Source organism: Rhipicephalus microplus, chromosome 2 (assembly GCF_043290135.1).
Source record: "Rhipicephalus microplus isolate Deutch F79 chromosome 2, USDA_Rmic, whole genome shotgun sequence".
Lineage (NCBI taxonomy): Eukaryota > Metazoa > Arthropoda > Arachnida > Ixodida > Ixodidae > Rhipicephalus > Rhipicephalus microplus.
In genome coordinates this window covers 202104642-202125820 of record NC_134701.1, presented here as the reverse complement: position 1 = coordinate 202125820, position 21179 = coordinate 202104642, and the positions used below count along the sequence as shown (strand labels likewise).

The following is a 21179-nucleotide window of genomic DNA, read 5'->3' as shown; positions in this document are numbered from 1 at the left end:
ACGTTGTTTCACGTGACAGGCGCTCACAGCAGGAGAGCACTACTCTGGTGTGCTTGAATCGGTGGGTGCACCGGAGCGAATGACGCTGGAAGAGCGTGCTAACAACGGTACTGACGGTTGTTCCGAGCTTGGTAGTAACTCATCTGTGTTGCCAACTTCGAGTGCGAGTTTGTTTCATTCCACGCGGAGTGCTAAGGATGTGTGTTTCAAAGAAATAACGCTAAGTTTGAAAACTCTATGAACAAGAGCGCCCGAAGAGTGAAAACTGCAACTTTCAGGCGATCAAGTTGCCTGAATGACTTTTTACAACTAATCTTTTCGATGAGTGGATTTGACGGTTTTTACTCCACCCTGATTGAAATTGTGATTACATGAATCGGCACTGGTGCACAGCTCTGCATCTTTTTCTAACGTTCGTTGCCAGAATTTATAAGCCCGAAGTGTGATGCAGCATACTCATCCTGTCGCACAAAAGTGAGCTTATTATCTGTGCACAGCGGTGCCAAACCTCGAGATAGGCTGCATATTTCTGGGCTTTGGACACCACTTACTGCAATTACCAGGGATTTATTTAACGAGGCTCGACTAAAACAAGCTGGTGCCGTCACTATTAGAGTATTGCCGTGAAAGCAGGGACGCTCAATACTCTATATATTTATATTGCTTTGTGCTTCGGTGACCTCATTAGGGACATTATCTGAACGTCGTTTGTTGGTGGATTACCAAACCCTCGCTGGACTTTACTTGATACTAACGTCATGGGTGCCCCTCGTATATACCCAAGAGCCTCGACGGTTGTCAAGCTTCTCGTCCTCGCATTTCTCGTGTCAGGTAAGGCTCCTGTTCCGACGAGTGATGCATCGATTTTTATGTTTATGTGACAAGCATTACTATAGACTGCCTATAATTTAGTGAACACTCATAGTTTGGCGCCAATAAGCTGTAGACTGCATATAAAGCAAGTTCGTGAGTATACTGTACATACATATATCAGGACTGTCGCTTGTGACATATTTTCTCATAAACTGAATTCTACGGCTCACTGTAATTACATGCGATAATTGTATTCGTGCAGCGATGGCTCTAAGGTATAAAAAGCATCCTTAAATTGCTGCGTTAACACCCCACGTTCGGCATCTCCATAAAAAAGGTCCTGCCTTCACCAACACAATAGTGCGTTGCAAAATATCTAATCCAAAATTAATATAAAGGGGCGTTTGTAGAATGCTTAATTTTCTTCTAGCTCAGCGCTTGTCGTTCTTTCTCGCCAATTCTACAGGAGAATTGCAAATATATTGCACGTGTTAACAATACTCTGTGCTGTACTCCATGCCGCAAAAGTATTTCGTGCCAGAAAAGCTTCGGAGTCGCTAATTACCCTAAATAAACTTTCATTAAAATTAACTTCGACTGCTAGTATAAGTTAACAACTTGTTCAATGAAGTATGCGTAGTGCACTCATACGACTAAGAAAATCAAAGTATGTATTGAAATGCAAGAGGTGATGGAATAAAGTAAACGTTCTTGGCATGTTCCAAGCTTATAGCAGGCTATAATAATGTGTGGAAAGCGCTAGCGAGAATGAATATTTCTTGAAACGGAAATTCTATGTATGGTGACTAATCAAGAGAAAAAAAGGAATCTAACATGTTAATCCACATTCGACGTCAGTCATTAAAATGGCCAAGCTCTTACACTCTTCTTTATGTTTTTTTGTCAGGCGGTTGAATGAGGTGAACGCATATTTTCGAACGTGTTTTGTAGCCGTAGTTTTGCAATACAGTTCACGCTATTTTATCGAAGTTCTTTTATGTGACACATGCAATATTAGATTGCGTTTTGAGTGCACAATTTTTCTTTTTTTTTATTTAAATGGCAGGCTTCCAGCATGTGTGCCTGTGACGCGACAGGGTTTTCGCGCACTCTGTTATTGCTCTGTCACAGTCTGGCTCACAAACAACGCGCTGCGTGAAGGCTAAGCATTGTAACTTAGTCCCGATCGTTAAAGAAATGCCGGATACAAATAACAGGCCCCAGAAGCTTGGTTAGGCCTTACTGGTTCTAGAAACGTTGGTGAGGCAGTCCTACGTGTTCCAGTTTATAATTATATATATATATATATATATATATATATATATATATATATATATATATATATATATATATATATATATATATATATATATATATATATATATATATATATATATATATATATATAGACAAGTTTGAACACGCGCAAATCATATTTTAACACGCAAAAGCTCACATGACACTATACGACTTGTATTATAAAAATGCCCTAAATTGGTAATGATAATGAGTTATTTTTAAAAGAAGTGTTCGCCTTATGTACCATAACTTTCTTTTTTAATGTCGCAACAATCATAATGACTAGTGTAGTAGGTAATGTTTGAAATAAATATCACCTACAAAATCAAGTTGCAGCTGATAGAATAGGCTATCTGAGCACCGCAGATTGACTTAGTTAGGTGGCAGGTTATTAGAATAAGTATCTGGGCACTGAAGATTAACTTCGTTGAGTTGCATACGATAGAATAACGTATATAAGCACTGCATATTAACTCCGTCGAGTTGCAGATGATATAAAATGAGGTTACTGCGTACTGTTAATTGACTCCGTTGAGTGGCAGGTCGTAGCATAAGGTATCTGAGGACCATATATGAACTCCGTTAGGTGGGAAGGTATAGAATAAGGTATCTGAGTACTGCAGATTAACACCGCAGAGATGCAGGTGGTAGAGTAAGGTATCCAAGTACAGCGGATTTAATCCGTTTAGTTGCAGGTTATATAATAAGTTATCGGAGCATTCCAGAATAACTCTGTTGGGTTTCAGATGATATACTGAGGTATCTGAGCTCTGAAGATTAACTCCGTTGAGTTTCAGATAATAGAATGACGTATATGAGCACTGCAGATTAACTACGTCAAGTTGCAGGTGATGGAACAGGGTACCTCAGCACTGCAAATAAACTGCGTTGAGTGGCAGGTGATAAAATGATGTATCTGAAGATTGCAGATTAACTTCGTTCACGTTGAAACTTCTCGTATAATTCAACTTTTTGGGACAAAGGCTAGTTCGTTGCGTCCCCATTGAACTACCAATATTGCACAAATCATATCAGGTTACCAACATTTGGGACCTTGTGGATTTAAAATCATTCTTGAAATGAACCATATCACGCGTTCCCTTAACCAATGTGTTTTTCGTCAATCGGTAAGCTTCCTGCGATATAATCTGAAATTGCTGAATACTTTACTAAAAGTAATATTCCGGTCTTGTGGTTGTGCATGTTGAAAATTATGTAGAAGACGAGGAGTGGTGATATCATCATTAAGATTAGTTCTGGGCATTCGCATAAAAAAAGAGGTGAATGGGTGGGCTTTGCCCTGGTCATGGCGGCTCGTACATTTCTCTACAATTTGGTGCCGCGAAACCCAGGAGGAAGGACCTCGGAGGTGAGACAGAGCGGACTTCACGAATTTTGACTGCAGTCGTAGCCTCGAGGACTTTGTGAAGCCGCCGTCGCTAAAGCTGATGTGCGAGGCCTAACCACCGCTGTGACCTGGGAGCACCACTCTGGTTGCAACTAAGACTACTAGGAGCACCCATGGACTAACGTGAGTGAAGGCATCGTCTGGATGTTTGCGAGATGGAAGCCCTCGCGTCTATTTTGGCTCCGTCCTTACTCGCCCCTCACGACGACGGCCCGATATGCACAAGATCATGAACAATGACAGCCCGACAAGTGACAGATAATCGTTCCTCAAATCTTCTCCGATGGATGCCGTGTTGACTCCGACTTCGCCTCGTGACATGGTCGGACAGTGATCTTTCCCGTTCCCGACACTGGACCGGATCATGGAGGCCCTCTACGAAAGGCCGAATCAAACACGCAAGGCTGTCACGCTGGTCATTGAAGTTATCGAACACCTACAGCATATAGATCATCCAATAATACCTGAGTTGCGCAACTTTCTTCAAATTTTGACTAAAAAATACGAGCTTCTCAGAGGAATTAATGAAGAGATCGAAAACACAGCTGGCATCAATCATTTGGAAGCAGAGATGAAGGAAGCAGAGCTTTATCAACACCAGATCTTTCTAGCCAAGATCAGAGTACAATATAAGATTGTGGACGTAATAAATGCTCGACAAGCTCGCTTGGTGGCCATGAGGCAAAAGATTTGGACAGAAGTACAAGCTAACGTGCGCTCTTCAGCTGTGGCGCCACCTAGATATCTAGCCTTTGCTTCTACAGCAGCAATCTCGTTCTACGGAAGCTAGACGACTCACACTCACGACGAATTGCTGAACGTGCTAGAAGCCGAAACGTCACCGATTTCACCACTGTAATGAGCATCCAAGCACGTACAGAACAACCGCTACTTCCAAAGAACTGGTCCACGTCTTTAGAACTTCCATCAGCGTACTCTATCAATGAAGCAAACGACACGACATTTACAGCAACTCAAGGGCACATGCTGGAACAGACTTGTACGAAGAGAAAGCAGAATGCATCTGGAAATCCAAAAGATGACACACCACAGATTGAGGATGATTGCATGCCGATGACGCCAAATTTTATTGTATTTCCGTCCTCACGTCTATGCAATCAAATACCTCATGAAAGAAAATCAATGCCATTTCGCCAAGGGAAGAAGAATTTGTACTCAACGAGAAAACAGAAGCCTACTGCCAGTACTTATCAAAACTACCGCACTTCGGGTAAGCCACAGAAGTCAAGATTAGAGAGACTGTGGTTGGCACCGCATATATCTGCGAAGATGCGAAATCTCAAGACGTCAACCCCCCAAATAAGAGCTTAGACCAACGCAGACAGAAAGGGGTGATGCTTCCAAGGCAAGGGCAGCCAAGAGAAAGAAATCAAGAAAAACTCTGAGGAACAGCTACCCAACATTCGAATTATGAATTCGGTTATTTGAACAACATTCGGTTGTTATTCGAACAACATTATTCGAACAACATGAATAACCAACAAGCCCACTGTGCAACCTTAGAACCCCAGAACCTTGCGGAAGAGTCTGCATAATAGACCTTCCTGCCCAAGAAAACCGATCGTGGAACGTAGTTTACCGAAAGTGATGCGTCCACTGGCAAGAGCGTGGAACAAGCGCCGTAAACATTGTTGGAAGGCCAAGCGCAAAAAGAAATCCGGATGATTCTATACAAGAACTGACATGGAACTCGTATTGATGAACAATGTGCACTTGAAACCCATGTGCGATTTTAGTGTTCTCCTTCGTCATTCGCCACTGTGGGGGCGCGGAGGATGTTGCAAATTATACAGAAGACGAGGAGTGGTGATATCATCATTAAGATTAGTTTTGGGCATTCAAATAAAAGAAGAGGTGGATGGGTGGGTTTCGCCATGGGCACGGCGGCTCGTCCATTTCTCTACAATGCACACTGAGAAATTTCTCAAATTAAGGGAGTTTTCTACACATGTTTATGTACTACGCATGCATTAGCGATAGTCGCAGGCCTGATTTGCACCCATAACAGAATACTAAATATATGCTCATTTTTGCACACTTTTCTTATTCGTCAACTTCAAGAGAACAGTTATTCACAAAATATGAACGCCATTCGGACAAAGCACTTTCACTCGTTATCTTCTCGCGTTCAGAAAACCTTCGGTTATAGTTCAATTGCACACATACATGCTTTACACAATCGTTATCTATACCACTTAATGTACTATATGCGCCAAGTTAAACACGACCAAACTTTAGTAAGAGTTTCGAGTGCGCTGTCCAGTCATAACAGCTTTTATGTGCGCAGGGCTCCGGCTCGACAGCACTGCGCATATCGATGGCGATGACTCGATGACGCACACACCATTGCTAATGCTTGCCGCTGGTCGCGTTGCACTTGTTGCCGATAGCATTTTCTATTATGCTCCACACATCATTGCTAATGCTTGCCGCTGGTCGCGTTGCACTTGTTGCCGATAGCATTTTCTATTATGCTCCACAAGTAAGGCTTCTCTGTAATGTTTCCCATTTGTACTGTGTCACATTGGGTGTCGTTTTACTTATTGGTGTATTTTTCTCTACTACGCTGTCAAAAAAAAAATATAACTCCCATCAGCCATGCCGCAGAAATTGCTCCAATTCCTGTAAGTTGGAAAACATCCCGACAGTGACGGCAACATTTTTTGAAAGATTTATTGGTAGCTAGGAGAAGAGCGCACGAAGGGCTACAAACCGAGTGTTGTTACGAAGAAACGAGCAGCCGAAATGGCTTTCTTCCGAATATAAATCACCACCCACATGTGCTATGTTTCATGCCCGCCTTCCTACATCATAGATACGAAGGCATCATAGCGTTTCGCACTTCTTCTTTTCTGGTGTTTTCTTTTTTTTATTATTCGTGTAAAGTGAGAATTTTTTCTGGTGTGGTCATCGTGTCACGACCCAGTGCGTAAGAGTTGCCGATTCTGATTGTGGGCTGCATTCAGTCCGTGTAAAGTGGATGTGATAGCTGTGACGTCATAAGTGCTAGGGAAGAAGAGCACACGGGGCGCGACACTCACAGAATTTGTTTTGCCGGGGGAAACTTTCCGCAGCTGTAAGCTTGAGGACCGTTTTTTCACTATGCAGTTATCACTCACCGAATATCGAAGAAATTTTTTTTGTTTTATTCCGTCCGTAATAAGATTGATTCACGCATAATCCGTCAAAGCAGACAACAACAAGAAAAACCGCAACAGCTGCTATTGCTACTATTGCTACTATCATTACTACTATTACCCCTTATAATGCAATTTTAGAGCAATAAAGCGTCTTCTATTTCTGCCTAAGTAAAAAAAAAGGTTTTAAAACAAAATATCCTATTTCTCTCTGGCTCTTTGTCTCTCTTCTCATGTTGTGCTAGCAACCATCATTATTTTTTTTTCTTGCCGAACCCATCAACGGACTCAAGCGGGATAGCACCAGCGTAATGAAGCGCATTTCCTAACCGAAGGGAGGGAAAATATATGGCCGTGAGTTGTGCGTGGCGCTGCATTGCACGCCTAATTGAGGACGCCAGATTGATGGCCGCTGGCGTTTGCAGAAACTGCCACGACGACGCATCGCTCGGAGCAGTGTTTAGCCTTCCGTCCTCTCGCGCGGAATTTAAGCGCGCTTCTAGCTGAATTATGCACAGCGGACGACGCCCGGCGCTGATTGAACAGACTGAGACCCAAATCAGCGCGCGTCATGTTTCGCGCTTGACGTGCACTTGTCTGTTTATCAATTCGCATCGCAGCACATTCTGTTCACGTTACGCGGACGTGTCACATTGCGAAAGGGAGTATCTGTCACCTGTGCGAAGCTTGTGAAAAAAAATCTTCGTTGTCATTGATGTCCTCAGGCAGAACGAGACTTCGTCAACGCTTACGTCAACGAAAGCGTCAATATGCTTTGCTACTTTTGAACAGCAAGACCTCCTAGCACGCCTTCACATTTTAAAGTCGACAGCCTTAGGTGCGTCATCAACGTGAAAATTTACCGTTGGTGGGGTTGGCATCCCGGGACATCGACGTCAACGCGAGTGATGCAAGAGATTGTCATAACGCGTTGACATCACTGTACGGCGTCATAATAACGCAGCGTATTTCGCAAATGTGTGACGTTATCGCGACGACACTGTATAGACACGGTGACTTCACATCATCCCAATATCACATCACATCATGCCAAGATCACATCATGCCAATATAACAATTGACATGCATAAAGTGTGCAGCGCCATCGATCCCGGAGGCCATGCATAACGCATTAGGTGCAGAAAGCTTCGGGGACAGACGGGAAGAGGTTTGAGCGCATTACCTTAAAATCAAAGCATACAATATAGCATGATAAGTGAGCAGAGTTCATTTATATTAGCGTGTAATACAATTGTGGGAATCATAATTGTTGCTTACAGATTTTTCTCTCTCTCTCGCTTACTTCCCCAGTCTCTTTCATGTGTGTAGAAAAGCAAACTGGTAACAAACCTTCCTGCCTCTGGTTAAATTCTCCTTCCTCTTTGTCCAAAGAAAGCGCAACATCAATGCCATCGATGATGTACCTTAACGATTCATAGTGGTTCATTCTATTTCCTAATCGTCATTCAATTTTCACGCACTAATGTCCCCGCGATAAGGAAGGCAGAGCGCCGCCTAAAATTGGGTGAAAAAGTGAGAAAACAAAATTAATCGAGTATAAATCAATAATCTGTCTTTGTTGCGGCCCTAATGCAATGTCAAGCGCGTAATCTAATTGAATATTTACTTACCACAAATATATACTTCAATGCACACCCTTGCGGGAGTAACACCAAGTTGTCGAACATTTTGTGCTATACATGACACTTTGTATTGGCATATATATAAAAATTCTCAGATGATAAATTATACCTCATAATAAATTCTGCCATCATTTTCAACACCATTCAGGTCACCATGAATTCATTTCAAAGCTATTCGCTAGAAAGTAAAAAATTACTGAGGCATCATTCACTTACCCAATGTCCAGCGTGCTGCTATAAGACCGCTGAAGCATTGCGAACCACGTAGCGTGCCCAGTAGCGAGACCTGGCAGCGAATGGTTGCAACACACCTTATTCAATCGTAATCCTACTGTAGTGTTCAGCGAAAAGCGCGACATACAAGCTTATGAGTCGTGCCGACCGTGTGCCTTCAAATACATGGTGAAAGAGTTTTCGACATGCTTCAGGATTGTGACAAGACCGAGATTCCTGTTGCGCAAGTGACACTCGATGTCTGCCGAGCAAAGCACGTTGAAGGTTGCCGACATACCGTAGCGCAATAGGGCAACAATAGATACCGGGCATTCCACGTATCGACAAGCCCTTGCTTGCAGCCGCTTACACAAAAAAAAAAAATGGCTGGTTGAGAAATGAACTTTCATTTAAAGCGTTCCTGGGATGGCAGAGGTGCTCGCCGGAGAGTTGATGAGCGTAAACTTCAGTTTGAATGCCGAAATCACGCTATTCAAATGTTTTTTTTTACTTTCTTTAATAGAGTAGAGCTCTTGAACATTTTGTTGCGCTGAGGAGTATGAACAGACTATGACCATTATGAACCGCTATGCGCTCGCTATCTCCTTCATTTCAGCTTATGTGCACTTCCACAACACGTGCGCCAACTAGTCCCGTGTGGAATAGAGTATTTATGGTGGGTGAGTCTGTTACGTGACTGAAAATCACGTAAGATCGCTTAATAACTATGCACGCTATTAGGATCACGTAACAACTCTTATTAATATTCACGTAACTAAGAATTGCATCACGCAACATTTAGTTGCCTGATTAAAATGTCGCAACACCGCGCGTATTATCTAGTTACGTGACATGCTTCCTCCGAAACCACGTGGCTTATAATCACGTAAATAAAGTCCAACATCACCGAGCAGGTAGTGATTTGACATGTCGAGCCATACTAAGCACTAAGCGAAACTTACCATCTCTAGCAAAAGCTTGGCATTATTAGCAAAACTTAGCCACATCTGACACTGTAGCTCCGATGATGGCCTTGCACCACGAATGCAAGGTGCGCACTTTTTCAAATAGAGACCACTTCGTTACTCTACGTAATGTATTGCACAATTTGGGGGCTTGGCAGGCAGAATTTTCAGCAGAATTCCAGCAGAATTCCAGCAGAATTTCCATAGACTGTTTAATGTATAGGTTTCAATACTTGCAATACGATTTTGAGCGGCATCACTTACGTTTTCTATATTTTACAACTAAACGAACAGCATACGCATACGCACTAGAACGGTTGGGACTCACGAAACATCACGAACGTGGTAGGGGTTTCCGATCTCACTGTATTATAGTCTTAAAGTTTTGTGAACGTGGCATATGTTTATGAACACTTGGGTATCAACCAATGAGGCTGCGCGCCTAGTAACACGAGATGTGTTCGAACCCGAATGAGCAAAAATAGCCTAAATGAAGTTCAGGTGATTTGCATGTCACCTAAGTTGTAGCAATCAATTCAAAGTGTAGAAACATAGTCCTATGATGGTCGGATATAGTACTTACAAATAAAAACTGTACATATAGAAACAGTTAGGAAAGACTAATTCAGCTTTTGTATTTTTTCGCCGGTTCATTTCTATAATATTGCACGCCTTTTCATTCGAAGCTGCTCCACAGGCAATCGATACGCCCAGCGCCAAATATTAGAGTTTCAGCATGGGGCTTCGGTATCGATGACCCACAGTTTGTAAGGAACTGTGAGGATATTTCTGTCTAATTTTTTATTTAAAATTGAAGTGTATTGCCGTAAATTTTCCGCCACTTCTGTCGCACTTCATCTGCAGCAGCCCAAATGTCCTACCTCTTACACACCCGAGTCAGATTGGCACTTGAGTAAGATGTACCAGAAATAGGTGATTTTTTTTTTTCTGGCGAGGTGACATCTCATTGCTAATGCAATAAAAGATTAGTGCACTTGACGTCTATATGCCAAAGATATAAAACATCTCATGTGTACGCATTTATTCAATGCATAGGCGTACTTAGACTTTTTGCCATGGCTTGCATGTTTGCGGTCACATCACAAAGCACGTCTGATAAAGTCGGTGAATAAGTAAGCAGTATGTTATCAGCTACCGTCATTAAGATCTACGACGACGCAAATGAAGGGTGACAGTGAAAAAAAAGGCATATACTGAGCAACAAGTTAGTCGTCTCTGAAAAAGTACGCTTTCGCTTACGTTGCAATCAGCATGACCAATGATAACGGAACGGAACAGAGAAAGTATACTGTGGGCAAAATTATTCATGCATTGTTCAAAGTGAAATAAAGAAGTTATGCCCGGCCTGATACACCGAAGTATTTAGGACTACCGAATCAAATTAACAAAATGAATAGGGCAAATGTGAAATAAAAGTTGTGAAAAGGAAGATAAAAAAGGGTGGGGGTTATACTAGCATCATTGCGGAATTAACACTGGAGGAAACAAGTCGGCAAATCAGCGGATGCAGGCACCATACGACACCACAAAGTATTTTTTGTTGAGTTCTCATAGTTTGTCAACGAGTCTTAAGCACCGGTGTAGCTCAGTGGTGTAATGTAGGAGAACAAAAAAAAACAGGTGTAGCTGAGTGGTAGAATACTGGGCTAGCACCCAGTGGACCCGGGTTCAAGCCCCACTGTGTCGTTGGTGCTAGGTTTTTTCTTCTAATTTCGCGCAATGTGGTTACGGACACCAGTGGCGGTGGCGGCGGACAACTGCGCGTGCCCCGAGTTGTGATCTCATAACAACTTTCACTGCAAAAAACCTAGCAACCATGACACAACAGGGCTTGAACCCATGTCTGCTGGTGCCAGTCCAGTATTCTACCTCTGAGCCACACCGGTGCTTCGGACTTGTTGGCAAACTTGCCTTAGGCAGGCTTGATGTCGGGAAAGCAATCGCGTTAGTGCGCTTATAGAGCATTTTAAAACAGCCAAAAAAGAACCAGTCGTCGCACAATGCGAATAGCGTCACGAGTAGGTCGTCCAATGCTTCAACCCATTACGAAAGTTTGTTGTTGTTACCCTATTGACTTTGGCGCATACCCATTTCAGCCATAATTCCCCATCGTCATGATCCACTGCATGAACAATTGGCGCGAAATTCCTTGCAAGTGCTTAGCGAATACGACTCTTCTCAGAAGAATGACGAAAAATAGCATATATAGTAAATGCCGGCCTACTAACGTTTCAGTGGTTATCAAGGAAATGTGCTTTCAGTTGTTACCCAAGGAGTGTTTCGAAAGACTCTGAAAGGTCGCTCTTCTTCCAGCTTTCGCTATGACTGTTCTGCACCATCCGTGAGGGCCTGGCGGTTTTTCTGTTTAAAGGGCTATAGCACCCTCACGCTTTTTATTTTTCGCGTGTCTTTATTGCTCTTAGTTTTCATTCTCATCTTTCTCCACCATTCCCCCTTCCCTTAGTGCAGCGTAGCAAACCGGATGCTCCATTTTCTGGTTAACCTCTCTGCATTTTCCTCATTTTATCTTTCTCTTTCTCTCTCTCTCTCTCTTTCTCTTGTGTTATCGTAGTCGCTTTCGTGGGGCCAAACCTTAGCGCTTCCTCTTCGAATGTCATAGCAGAAGTTTCGCACCACGTTCATGGGAAGCTTGGAACAAGGACATAACAGAACTGGTGCAGCAGCTCCGTCTGCATTTGAAGCAAATTAACAGTCGTGCTCGAAACCTGAAAGTTCAGTTAAAATAATTTATTTTCTCTAGTTACTATGATTTCATCCCATTATATTCACGGAGAGCTGGTATCGGTGCAAAAAGATGCCTCCTCAGTCTTATCACGTGATGCAAGTACAAGCGACATTTTTTTGCGTCATTACACGCTTTTATTGTTACGCGGTGTCTTCATTTTTCTTCTAAGTGGTGTGCTCGCATTGTTTGCATATATTACGTCAGCTTTTTCAATTAGACCTCCTGGTGAATTTCAAAGCACTATAATCACTTGACTGAAACGCTATTGCACTAGCATACAAAGTACGAATCATGGCTGTCCTCCAGCTTGTCCTTTCGCAATGAAGACAGAATCACTTGTTTTAATACAACGCTTGCAACGAACATGTAACACGTTCATGTGTGTTTTTTAGAGATTCATTGAGTAATTGCGATAGTGAGGAGAACTCAAGAAACAGTAATTAAAGAAATGGCAGAAATAGCAAGGAACGGATATAACAAAGAACAGATAGCGATAGCAGTCGCCTCTTGATTACGAAAAGTGTTGTAGCTCGATCGTTTTGTGAATTGCGGCAAACGCTCACGCCTCAATTGACTTAAATTAGGGAGCGTATGGTACTTGCGCGCGTAGGCAAATGCGCACACATCTCGAGCGATAACTGTGACCGTTGGTTTTGAAAGCATTGGCGTGATGAACAGAGCAATCGGAGTATGAGTGAAGACATTGACACACTTTCATTTTCTGTGGGATAACGCGAGTTGCAACGTAAGGGCAGCTCTGCGAACCGCTCAGTGCCACACGGCAGTTCTCGGGGTTGACCAACCTTCTGAACCTCTGCGGACTACTTCCGATACAATACACGGCCGTTACCTTTTACGACGACTGCAAAATGGAGTGGTCTGAATCCTCGAGGCAGGGCAGATTAGGGGAGATCCACGCTTCACCTCCGTTGGGGTCTCGGTCGGAGCTAGTTGGTAAAGCGACATGTTGAAACTGGTAAGCGCGCCACGAGAAGGACAACAAAGGTGAACACACAGAGCGCTCTATTCATTTTCCACAGCTCCATTCATACTCCTCCCTGCTCCTCTCTTCATACTCAATAGTACAGCCCCTGTACCCATCGCTGAGGTTCCTTCCATATTAACCAGAGGGAAGTGTGGCGTGGCAACCATTCAACCCCCATGATAATGATGGGCAGCACACCGATGCGTCCATATATTCTTTGCGCTTGCGGTTTCCATCACACATGTGGCTTTGTTTATTGTTTGGCTTTGTCGTTTGTATCATTATGAACTTCGATACCCAATTCGAGTTGATGATGTTTGCTAAACCATGTCTTCCGACTGAGCAGCTGCAGATCACATGGAGTCAAATGAAGCCGAAAGAAGGAAGCTTATTCGAATTCATGTACTACCTGTACTTTCAATGCTGGTTCATGGGTCATGCGCTGCCAGACCCACAGACACAAGCGCCAGATTTATTCCCAGTCTATCAATCCCAATCTTTCTGTGACGCCGGGTTTCACAGGTGTTCGCTTAGTGACGTTGCCCTCAAGAATTTTAGAAGGACTCGTGTGGCTTATTGGGCTGAGGTACTTGAAGGCCACGCCCCCAAGTTCTTCTCCAGAGTAAAGGATCGATCAACCATTTTCTTTAAGAGACACTTGAGAGTCCGGCGATCTTCTTCAAAGTCCAGACAATGGCACAGGATATAGGCAAGAGTGCGGTGTTTGTGTTCTTTACAATGTCCTTCTGCGCCCTCTTTCTCTACGTTTCACTCCTTTTTCCCCTTTTCACACGTGTAGGGTAGCAAGCTGTACTCAGTATAGTCAACCTACCCACCTTTCTTATATTCCTTCTCTCACTCTCTTTATGCGACGCATACTAGGCTTGCATACCACGCATGACGTCACACGTAGAATGACACTTCGATGTCGACTCTGGTTCTGGAAGCAGCGATGCTGGTGGCCCCTCCAGTGATTGCCGAAATGTCCATGCTTATACACCATCATGCAGAACACTCCCCATTCATTCAAATTTAACGGTGGTAGCATACGTGGCACTTTCGCTCAAGTCACATGCCTATACCCTTATGAGACGGTGGTCAGAAGTTGCGCAATAGTGTTTTTAGAAGGTTACAATACGCTGCGAAGACCACGCTCTCTCTCTCTCACACGTTCTTTTTTCGACTCTATGGCAGCAAGACGTTGGTTGCAATGCGACTGGGACCTTCTGCTGAAGCAAAGCATGCGGTTGGCCTAGTCGGTTCATTTTTTTCAGAAGCTTCTAAACTGTGCAAAATGACAGTACGAAAACAGGAATACATAGACATATACCAATACAATGTGCACTTTTGCGAGCGTGTGCTTTCCTGCTTTTGTCCTGTCATGTTTGTACCGCTTGGAACCTTGTGGAAACATTGTACGCTTTGTCATGGTGATTAAGAAGCCACCGTCATAAAATTTTCGCTTCAATTGTCTGCATAATCAATATAGATATAAGAAAGCATTGCATAAACAATTACTGATCAAACTAGCAGTGTAATAACGTAACTGTAAGTATGACATAATTATACTTGGGGTTTAACTTCCCGATAGTACGATATATGATAAGTGTAAATAATAAATCATGTGGTAGAATTAAAAACACTGAACAGCAACGAAAAAAGGTGCTCTTAAAATATGGCAATGTTTCGGCTTCCACACGAAATCATTCTTCGATAGTCTGGGAGGCCGAAACTTTCAGCATAAGTCCACGTCAGTAACAGCTCCATGTATTGTGCGTCTAGGGCTTTCAGCTTTCACCCACGTTGACAAAATTGCAGTGCGCACATGAGATCTTACATGCAACGCCAGGCAAGGAATCTTGGGCGAAGCATACAAGAGCACATTAACAACGTGAAGAAAAAAGGAAAATCGTTTCTCGTGCCTCTTTAAGCATGCGGAAAATATGCATCATGACCTCAACCAGGACCAAGTCTCCATTATCACTTGGCGAAAGAACTCAATGAAACCGACAGTGCTTCGAATCCATGACTATTGAAAACAACAAGAAACACGTTTAATCGCAACGTTGGAAGTCTGCCGACTACGCATACGCAAGATGCTTGATGCGATTATTGATGTGGATTTAAGCTTAAAGCTTCGGCCTTCTACTTCAGTGAGCAAGGCCTCGGTATAAAAACCGAAACACTGTTGTATTTTTCACAATTTTAGTCAGTCTTCAGTCCTTTTATTTCTAGCATGCGATTACATACGAACAAACAAGATTTTTCCGATTCATCATTTAATTGCTTCATACTGCACAAAGCATCATCAGACAGTCTCACAAGGTAGGGACGTAGTCTTGCTGTCTTTGCCTCAATTCTTTTTTACCATGACAGCAAATGCAAATATATTACCCTCAACGGTGTATTATCTCTTTGCATTTATTTTTTTTTACTTCCCAATACTGTGCAGTGGTTCACTCGCAGAGCTTTCTTGATTGTGACGCCACTCTGGTCAAAATGCAAATAACCTAGAAGGATTCGAAAACTGCTCGTTCATAGTGCACGGGCGTGCCCCTCCTTCCCTCCGCACATGCACACACATTCCGCTCTCCCACGCGCCCGCCTAAACTGGCTAAGAACGGTTCTTCGTGGTTCAAAAACATGATGAAAATACGACATCTCTAGAACTGCGAACACTAGACTACTCTAAAAGACCTCTAAGTTTTTAGGTTTTGTAACCAAAATACAGTGAAAATACTACCGGTCAGAGCAGCTCAATAAAGCCATGGCACTTAAAAGCAGATAACTGACGTAGAAAATATTTTTAAAAAACTCATAAAAATACACAAAGTCTGTAAAATTTTCGAGACTACGCATGTTCGACGCTGTTCAAAAAGGTTACCCTAAAACCTTTGATGCCTGCCTCGACAGGATTAACTTGATAGCCGAGATAAAGTAGGCTACACAAAAAAAAAAATAAAGGTCAGGCTCAAAATTAGGAAGTGCGTTTATCGTGCCAGCTAAGGCGCTGCCAAAATTGATATTGGTCTCCTTGCCGCAAATATCTAAAGTTGGGCTGGCAGAGGACTGCTGTACTTACAAGCGGTCTGAATAAAACAGAGAATCGAAGCGATCTCGGCGCCGAAGTACAAGGGCCCATCCGCATCGAACTGATAAAGAACGCAGTGGTGCAGATACCGTTGCCTGTAAAGGCCTTCGTATTAGCTATTTATTCTCCTCCGTTTTCCTGCGGGCACAGTCAATGAAGCTCCTTCCCAAGAAATAGCTGGGGCGGCTCCTTTTTTGACCGGCCAATTTATCTCCCGGCCAAGAGATCGGTTGATGGGGGCTCTCTGGAGATTTAATGATGTGTTCTGTAGCCCCTTTTCTGTCTATCCTTGTGATACGCCATCATTATTTTAAATATTTCAAACCCTCTCTCAACAGCCGCCTGGATGAAGATGTTTCAAAAAGTTAAGATGTGAAAGTAGCGGACATAATTTATTTTTCTTGAAGTCAGTAAATCACCAAACTACAGATGACTTTGCGCTGAAGCAGAAGCAAATTATTTCGCGTTTTTGTGCAAGAAAAATATGAAAACGCAGTCACCCACTTGCCTTCCTGAGTTTTGCCTTATCAGTTGGTTTCAAAATTTTTTACGGTTACCAATACCGAAAGAGAGCGTAGATATAATAAGAAGCGAACTTAATGTCCTGTAACGCATCTCCGCACCAAGGGGGAGGTGCCTGCAGTGGCTGCTTTTAGACTCCGTGTGCAGGCTACTGCTGTCCGGCCATAGCTTTCCCTGGTTTGCAGGACTCCCGCCGCTTTCCTACTTCACCGCGCGGGAAATACGTGTATTTGCATTGGATTAAAGCAGATGAGCCACTGTTTCTGCGCTATCTTGGTGGACCTGATCTCCATAGCATTAGCTCATATCTGTGCACTGGTGGAGAATGCACATTTCTCGCACTTCTCTGAATACATGAACAACCACTGAAAATGAGCTGCGTGCAGAAGGAAGTCCCCCATGGTAGATCATTCATTGTGGTTCTTGGTTGCAGACCTGAAGGTTGAAGTTTGATCCCGGCCGCAGCGGTTGCATTTCGGTTAAGGCGAAATGGCGGATACGAAATGGTGGAGGCCAGGGACGTAGCCACGGGATGATACGTTACACTTGTACCCGTCTCCTTCCCCTCGAGCTTTTTTGCCATGGCACATAGAGCACAATATGACACTCGACCGCGTCTGCCTGCCCGCTCACCACTTCAGATCCAGATTCCCCCCCCCCCCCCTCGACAAAACTTTCTTGCGACGACCCAGATAGAGGACCGTGTACTGTGCGATGTCAGCGCAGTTAAAGAACGGCAGGTGGTCGAAGTTTCCGGAGTCATACGCTATGGTGTCTCTCATAATCTTATCGAGGTTTGGGGACAGACAAAAGCCATGTACATTTTCGGTGCCTAATGAATTGGTACAGTGCTCGCCAATGTTATATTCGCAGTGCGTGCCCGCTGGAGATGAGGGTGAGGGCGTGAGCGTTCGTGACGCATCAGAACTGTATCCAGTAGGCAGCCATCTAGGGAGCTATTCTTGCGGTATCCGTCTAGTGGACATGTCCTCTTCCGCCGATGTCATTTAGTTACTCGGAAAAGGGCCGAGCCGTGACGTGACGGCACCCTTCACCACGTCCATGCGCCAAACCCGCCAGCACATTTCCAGCGTAGAGAGAAGAAAAAGAGACGAATTGTATACAGTGCATGACCGTCACACAAGCTTAAAAAGCTGGAACTGTTGAGGTGTTGAGGTGATGAACGTGTTGAGGTGTTCAGAGAATAATGCAGCGATTGTGTACTGTCTTTCGAAGTGCGTCAGGTGGAGGCCAAATTTAACCTAGCTCGCGTGCTAACGTGATTCGAGTTCATGTGTACGACCTCCGAGATCGTGCGTCCGAAAGCGTGTCTCTGAGGGCACCATTTGCTGTGAAACACGTTCCGTCTTTCTCATTTGTGTCGAGAGTTGTGAAAACTTTGTGACGTCAAAATGGCGTTGCGGAAGAAAGACAGGTAAACAGGCGGCGCTTTGCTCGCCGAGCTGCAGCCAATCAGTGCAGGCCGAAGTGGACAGTTCGTGCCTATGCATGATCTGTCCACCTCGGCCTCTCCGCTGACCGCCACGCTCTCCTAGTATTGTGTCTTATAATGTCCGGCACTGTACAAACATATTGCACCTCATTTCATTGCAGCGAACCTTAAGCACTCGTATGTTTGCGTTTACACTTTGTTTTCATTCAGTTAACACTAATACATAATTGTTTTTTTGAATAAATAAAATATCGTGCAGTGGTTTCTTTCGTTTAATCTCTAGAAAAGTTTTTTTTTAAGCAAGCCGCTCTATTCTCACTAATTTTTTAATGATTTAATGACCATCACAAGCTTCATAAAGTGCATCGACGTAACAGACTGTGCCAGACATCGCGGACAGCATTGACTCGTGTTCACAGCCGCTCACTTTAAGAAGGTTCCATAAGATACATCATTATTTGTCTTTCTTACTGTATGTTTCACATAAAAAAATTATTAATACCCTGCCTTCTGAATAAGCTTCATATAAGGGCCAAACACAACAGTTCTGCAAATGCCATAAACAAACTTACGTATTATGCAGTGTTACGCATATTGCTTGAATTCGCAAGACAGGCATCAAACCTGAACGCTAACATACGACACTCGGCTTCCTAAATAGAGAATGGCGTACTTAGATGGACATTTCGAAATAAGCATGCGCGTTTGCCACGGGCGAATTAGCGCTCTTTGGTTCATTGAAGTAACGTTTTCATCTGTACCCTTATTTATGAAGTCGCCCAGCACGAAGCAGTCACACATATGCAGTTTTGGCACATCTACATTTTCATTACACGTTTTCGCAGTGCGCGAAGTGTACCTAGCCATACCAAGAAATATGCGTGGTACACTACCTTTGGCTCAAAATATACTACCTTTGGCTCAAAAAACCCCATGCTGAAATCACTGGCCAATGCGTATACGAGTTTAATTTTTTGCTACATTCTTCCCTCAACCAAGATAACGCTTCAATATCTCTAGTCAGGGTTAGTTAAAAGTTTTCAGACTGCGCTGCATTCCGGATTAGCCTATACATACTTGCTTGGCCACATGATGACAATAACTGCCACTATAGGTGCAGACTACTCTCTGTTGTGCTTTTTTATACAACTAAAACATGCAAATACTTCTTTCAATATGTAGGGAGGTAATATCAACCTTCAATGCCGTCGCCTTAAAATTACACTACGTTCCGCGTCTGGGTTTGCACATAAGATTTCCGATGCGATCGTGCAAGCTGTTTCCACGTCTTCCGATTGTCCGAACCGCCAGACCTACACCATTTTTGCATCAAAAAAGGAAGCAGGACAAGAAGTTTTTCCCCAGCTTTCCGTTCTCTGCGTCGTTACCTAAGGAACTATATTGATCGAAAGCTACGACCAGCCTATTTCATTCACCTTGCCACTTTACTCTTTTTTTTATTTCCCTCAGCGTACCCCATCGCTGAACGATAGCCTACATTGATGCCTCCTAAATCCGAGTGCTCCTCGCGAAAACGAAAGAGTCAATCGGCCACCTTTGTAGCATGCATCCCATACCTTCATTTTCTGTCTTCATGATTCGTGGTCCCGCCGTAATCTCTTTTTCCTCGTATTTACATGCTGCCGTTGCCGTTTTCTATCTCTTCCAAATCCCCATTTCCGAGCCGGTTTCCCGGAGCGAAATTCTTTCGCCAACCCCTGCGTAACTTCTTATCACCCTCGCCCTTTGAATATCATGAGCAGTGTTTGCCAACAGCAAGATTAGCTCGAGGTAGTTATCTCTATTTCTCACACAAGGCACTCTTTTCTGCTTACCATCAGCTCATTATTCGGCACCCGCCATCCGCAACTTCGTTTCACCCACTTCGAAGTCCCATATCTTTCTGCCCTTCTATGATACGGTAGCAAATATTTAGCTTTGATTCTGTCTGGACCGTTATTTATTGTTAGCCGGGTGAATAGTTCACACGAAAAAAAAAAGGCTGTGCTGCAACGTCGGTACTGTGGATTGAAGTTGCGTAAGGCTCTTTGATAAAGGCATTATTATCTGTCATTTTTTTACTGACAAGAGGACACGCAAGAGTTTCAACATGACCATACTACTCCAGTGAATTTATTTTAGTCATGTTGCTTCATGGAATGAAGTACACAGTGCGCTTCAATTGTTACACGAAAAAGGTACTTAGATGTCTTCTCTATCTATCAGTGAAAATAGCCAAGTGAAGTATTAGGACCGTTGTCCTATGTGGAGTACACATTGCATTGTAGCATTCAGTAGGCTCCTACGATTGTGGTAACTCCACAGCTACATACAGCTTTTCTCTCACAAGAACGCACAATATACATCTTCAATAAGAAATTTCAGACTCTTCCAATCACTTTAAAATGTTTTGTGTTGTAACGCACGCGCGTGACTTAAACACACCTCAAAATTTTTGCTAAATGAATCCAATGCACGTAGCAAGAAAGAAAACAGAAGGGAAAAACACGAGAACCTGAAACTGAACAACTTCTAGTCAGATACCTTTCATTGGTGGTTAAGGAAAGATAATATCAACAGAGAATAATATGTTATAGGAGAGAGAGAAAAGGGAATGGAGAAAAGAGCATCTAAAGTTAATCTATGTTACGGCAGAACAACGTGGAAGATGGTGTCTTCTGTAAAAGCAATACAAAGGTTTATTTACGAAGCCAAAATCGCGCACGAAATGCCATCCTGCAAAAACTGCCTCTTCGAGATGACCCACTAGACTATATGCTGACAGTTTGCATCCTAATTTCTCCCTGAAGCCATTGTGGTTTTATATGCAGTGCTTAAATGCGCTGATTTTGAGATTAGGAT

General features: G+C 43.3%; 1 protein-coding gene across 2 annotated transcripts in view; it reads left to right on the top strand.

Annotated features, from left to right (window-relative positions):
* The first annotated feature begins 452 nt into the window (after nt 1-452).
* The window catches only part of LOC119169596 (cell adhesion molecule Dscam1-like), a 212616-nt gene continuing 191889 nt past the window's right edge, over nt 453-21179 (top strand). For both annotated transcript variants that reach the window (XR_012893883.1, XM_075887259.1), the window contains exon 1: nt 453-831. Coding sequence is in view for 1 of the 2 variants with exons in the window: in XM_075887259.1 (XP_075743374.1) it covers nt 759-831 (73 nt within the window). In the remaining variant the exon portion in view is untranslated. The remainder of the gene's footprint in view (nt 832-21179) is intronic.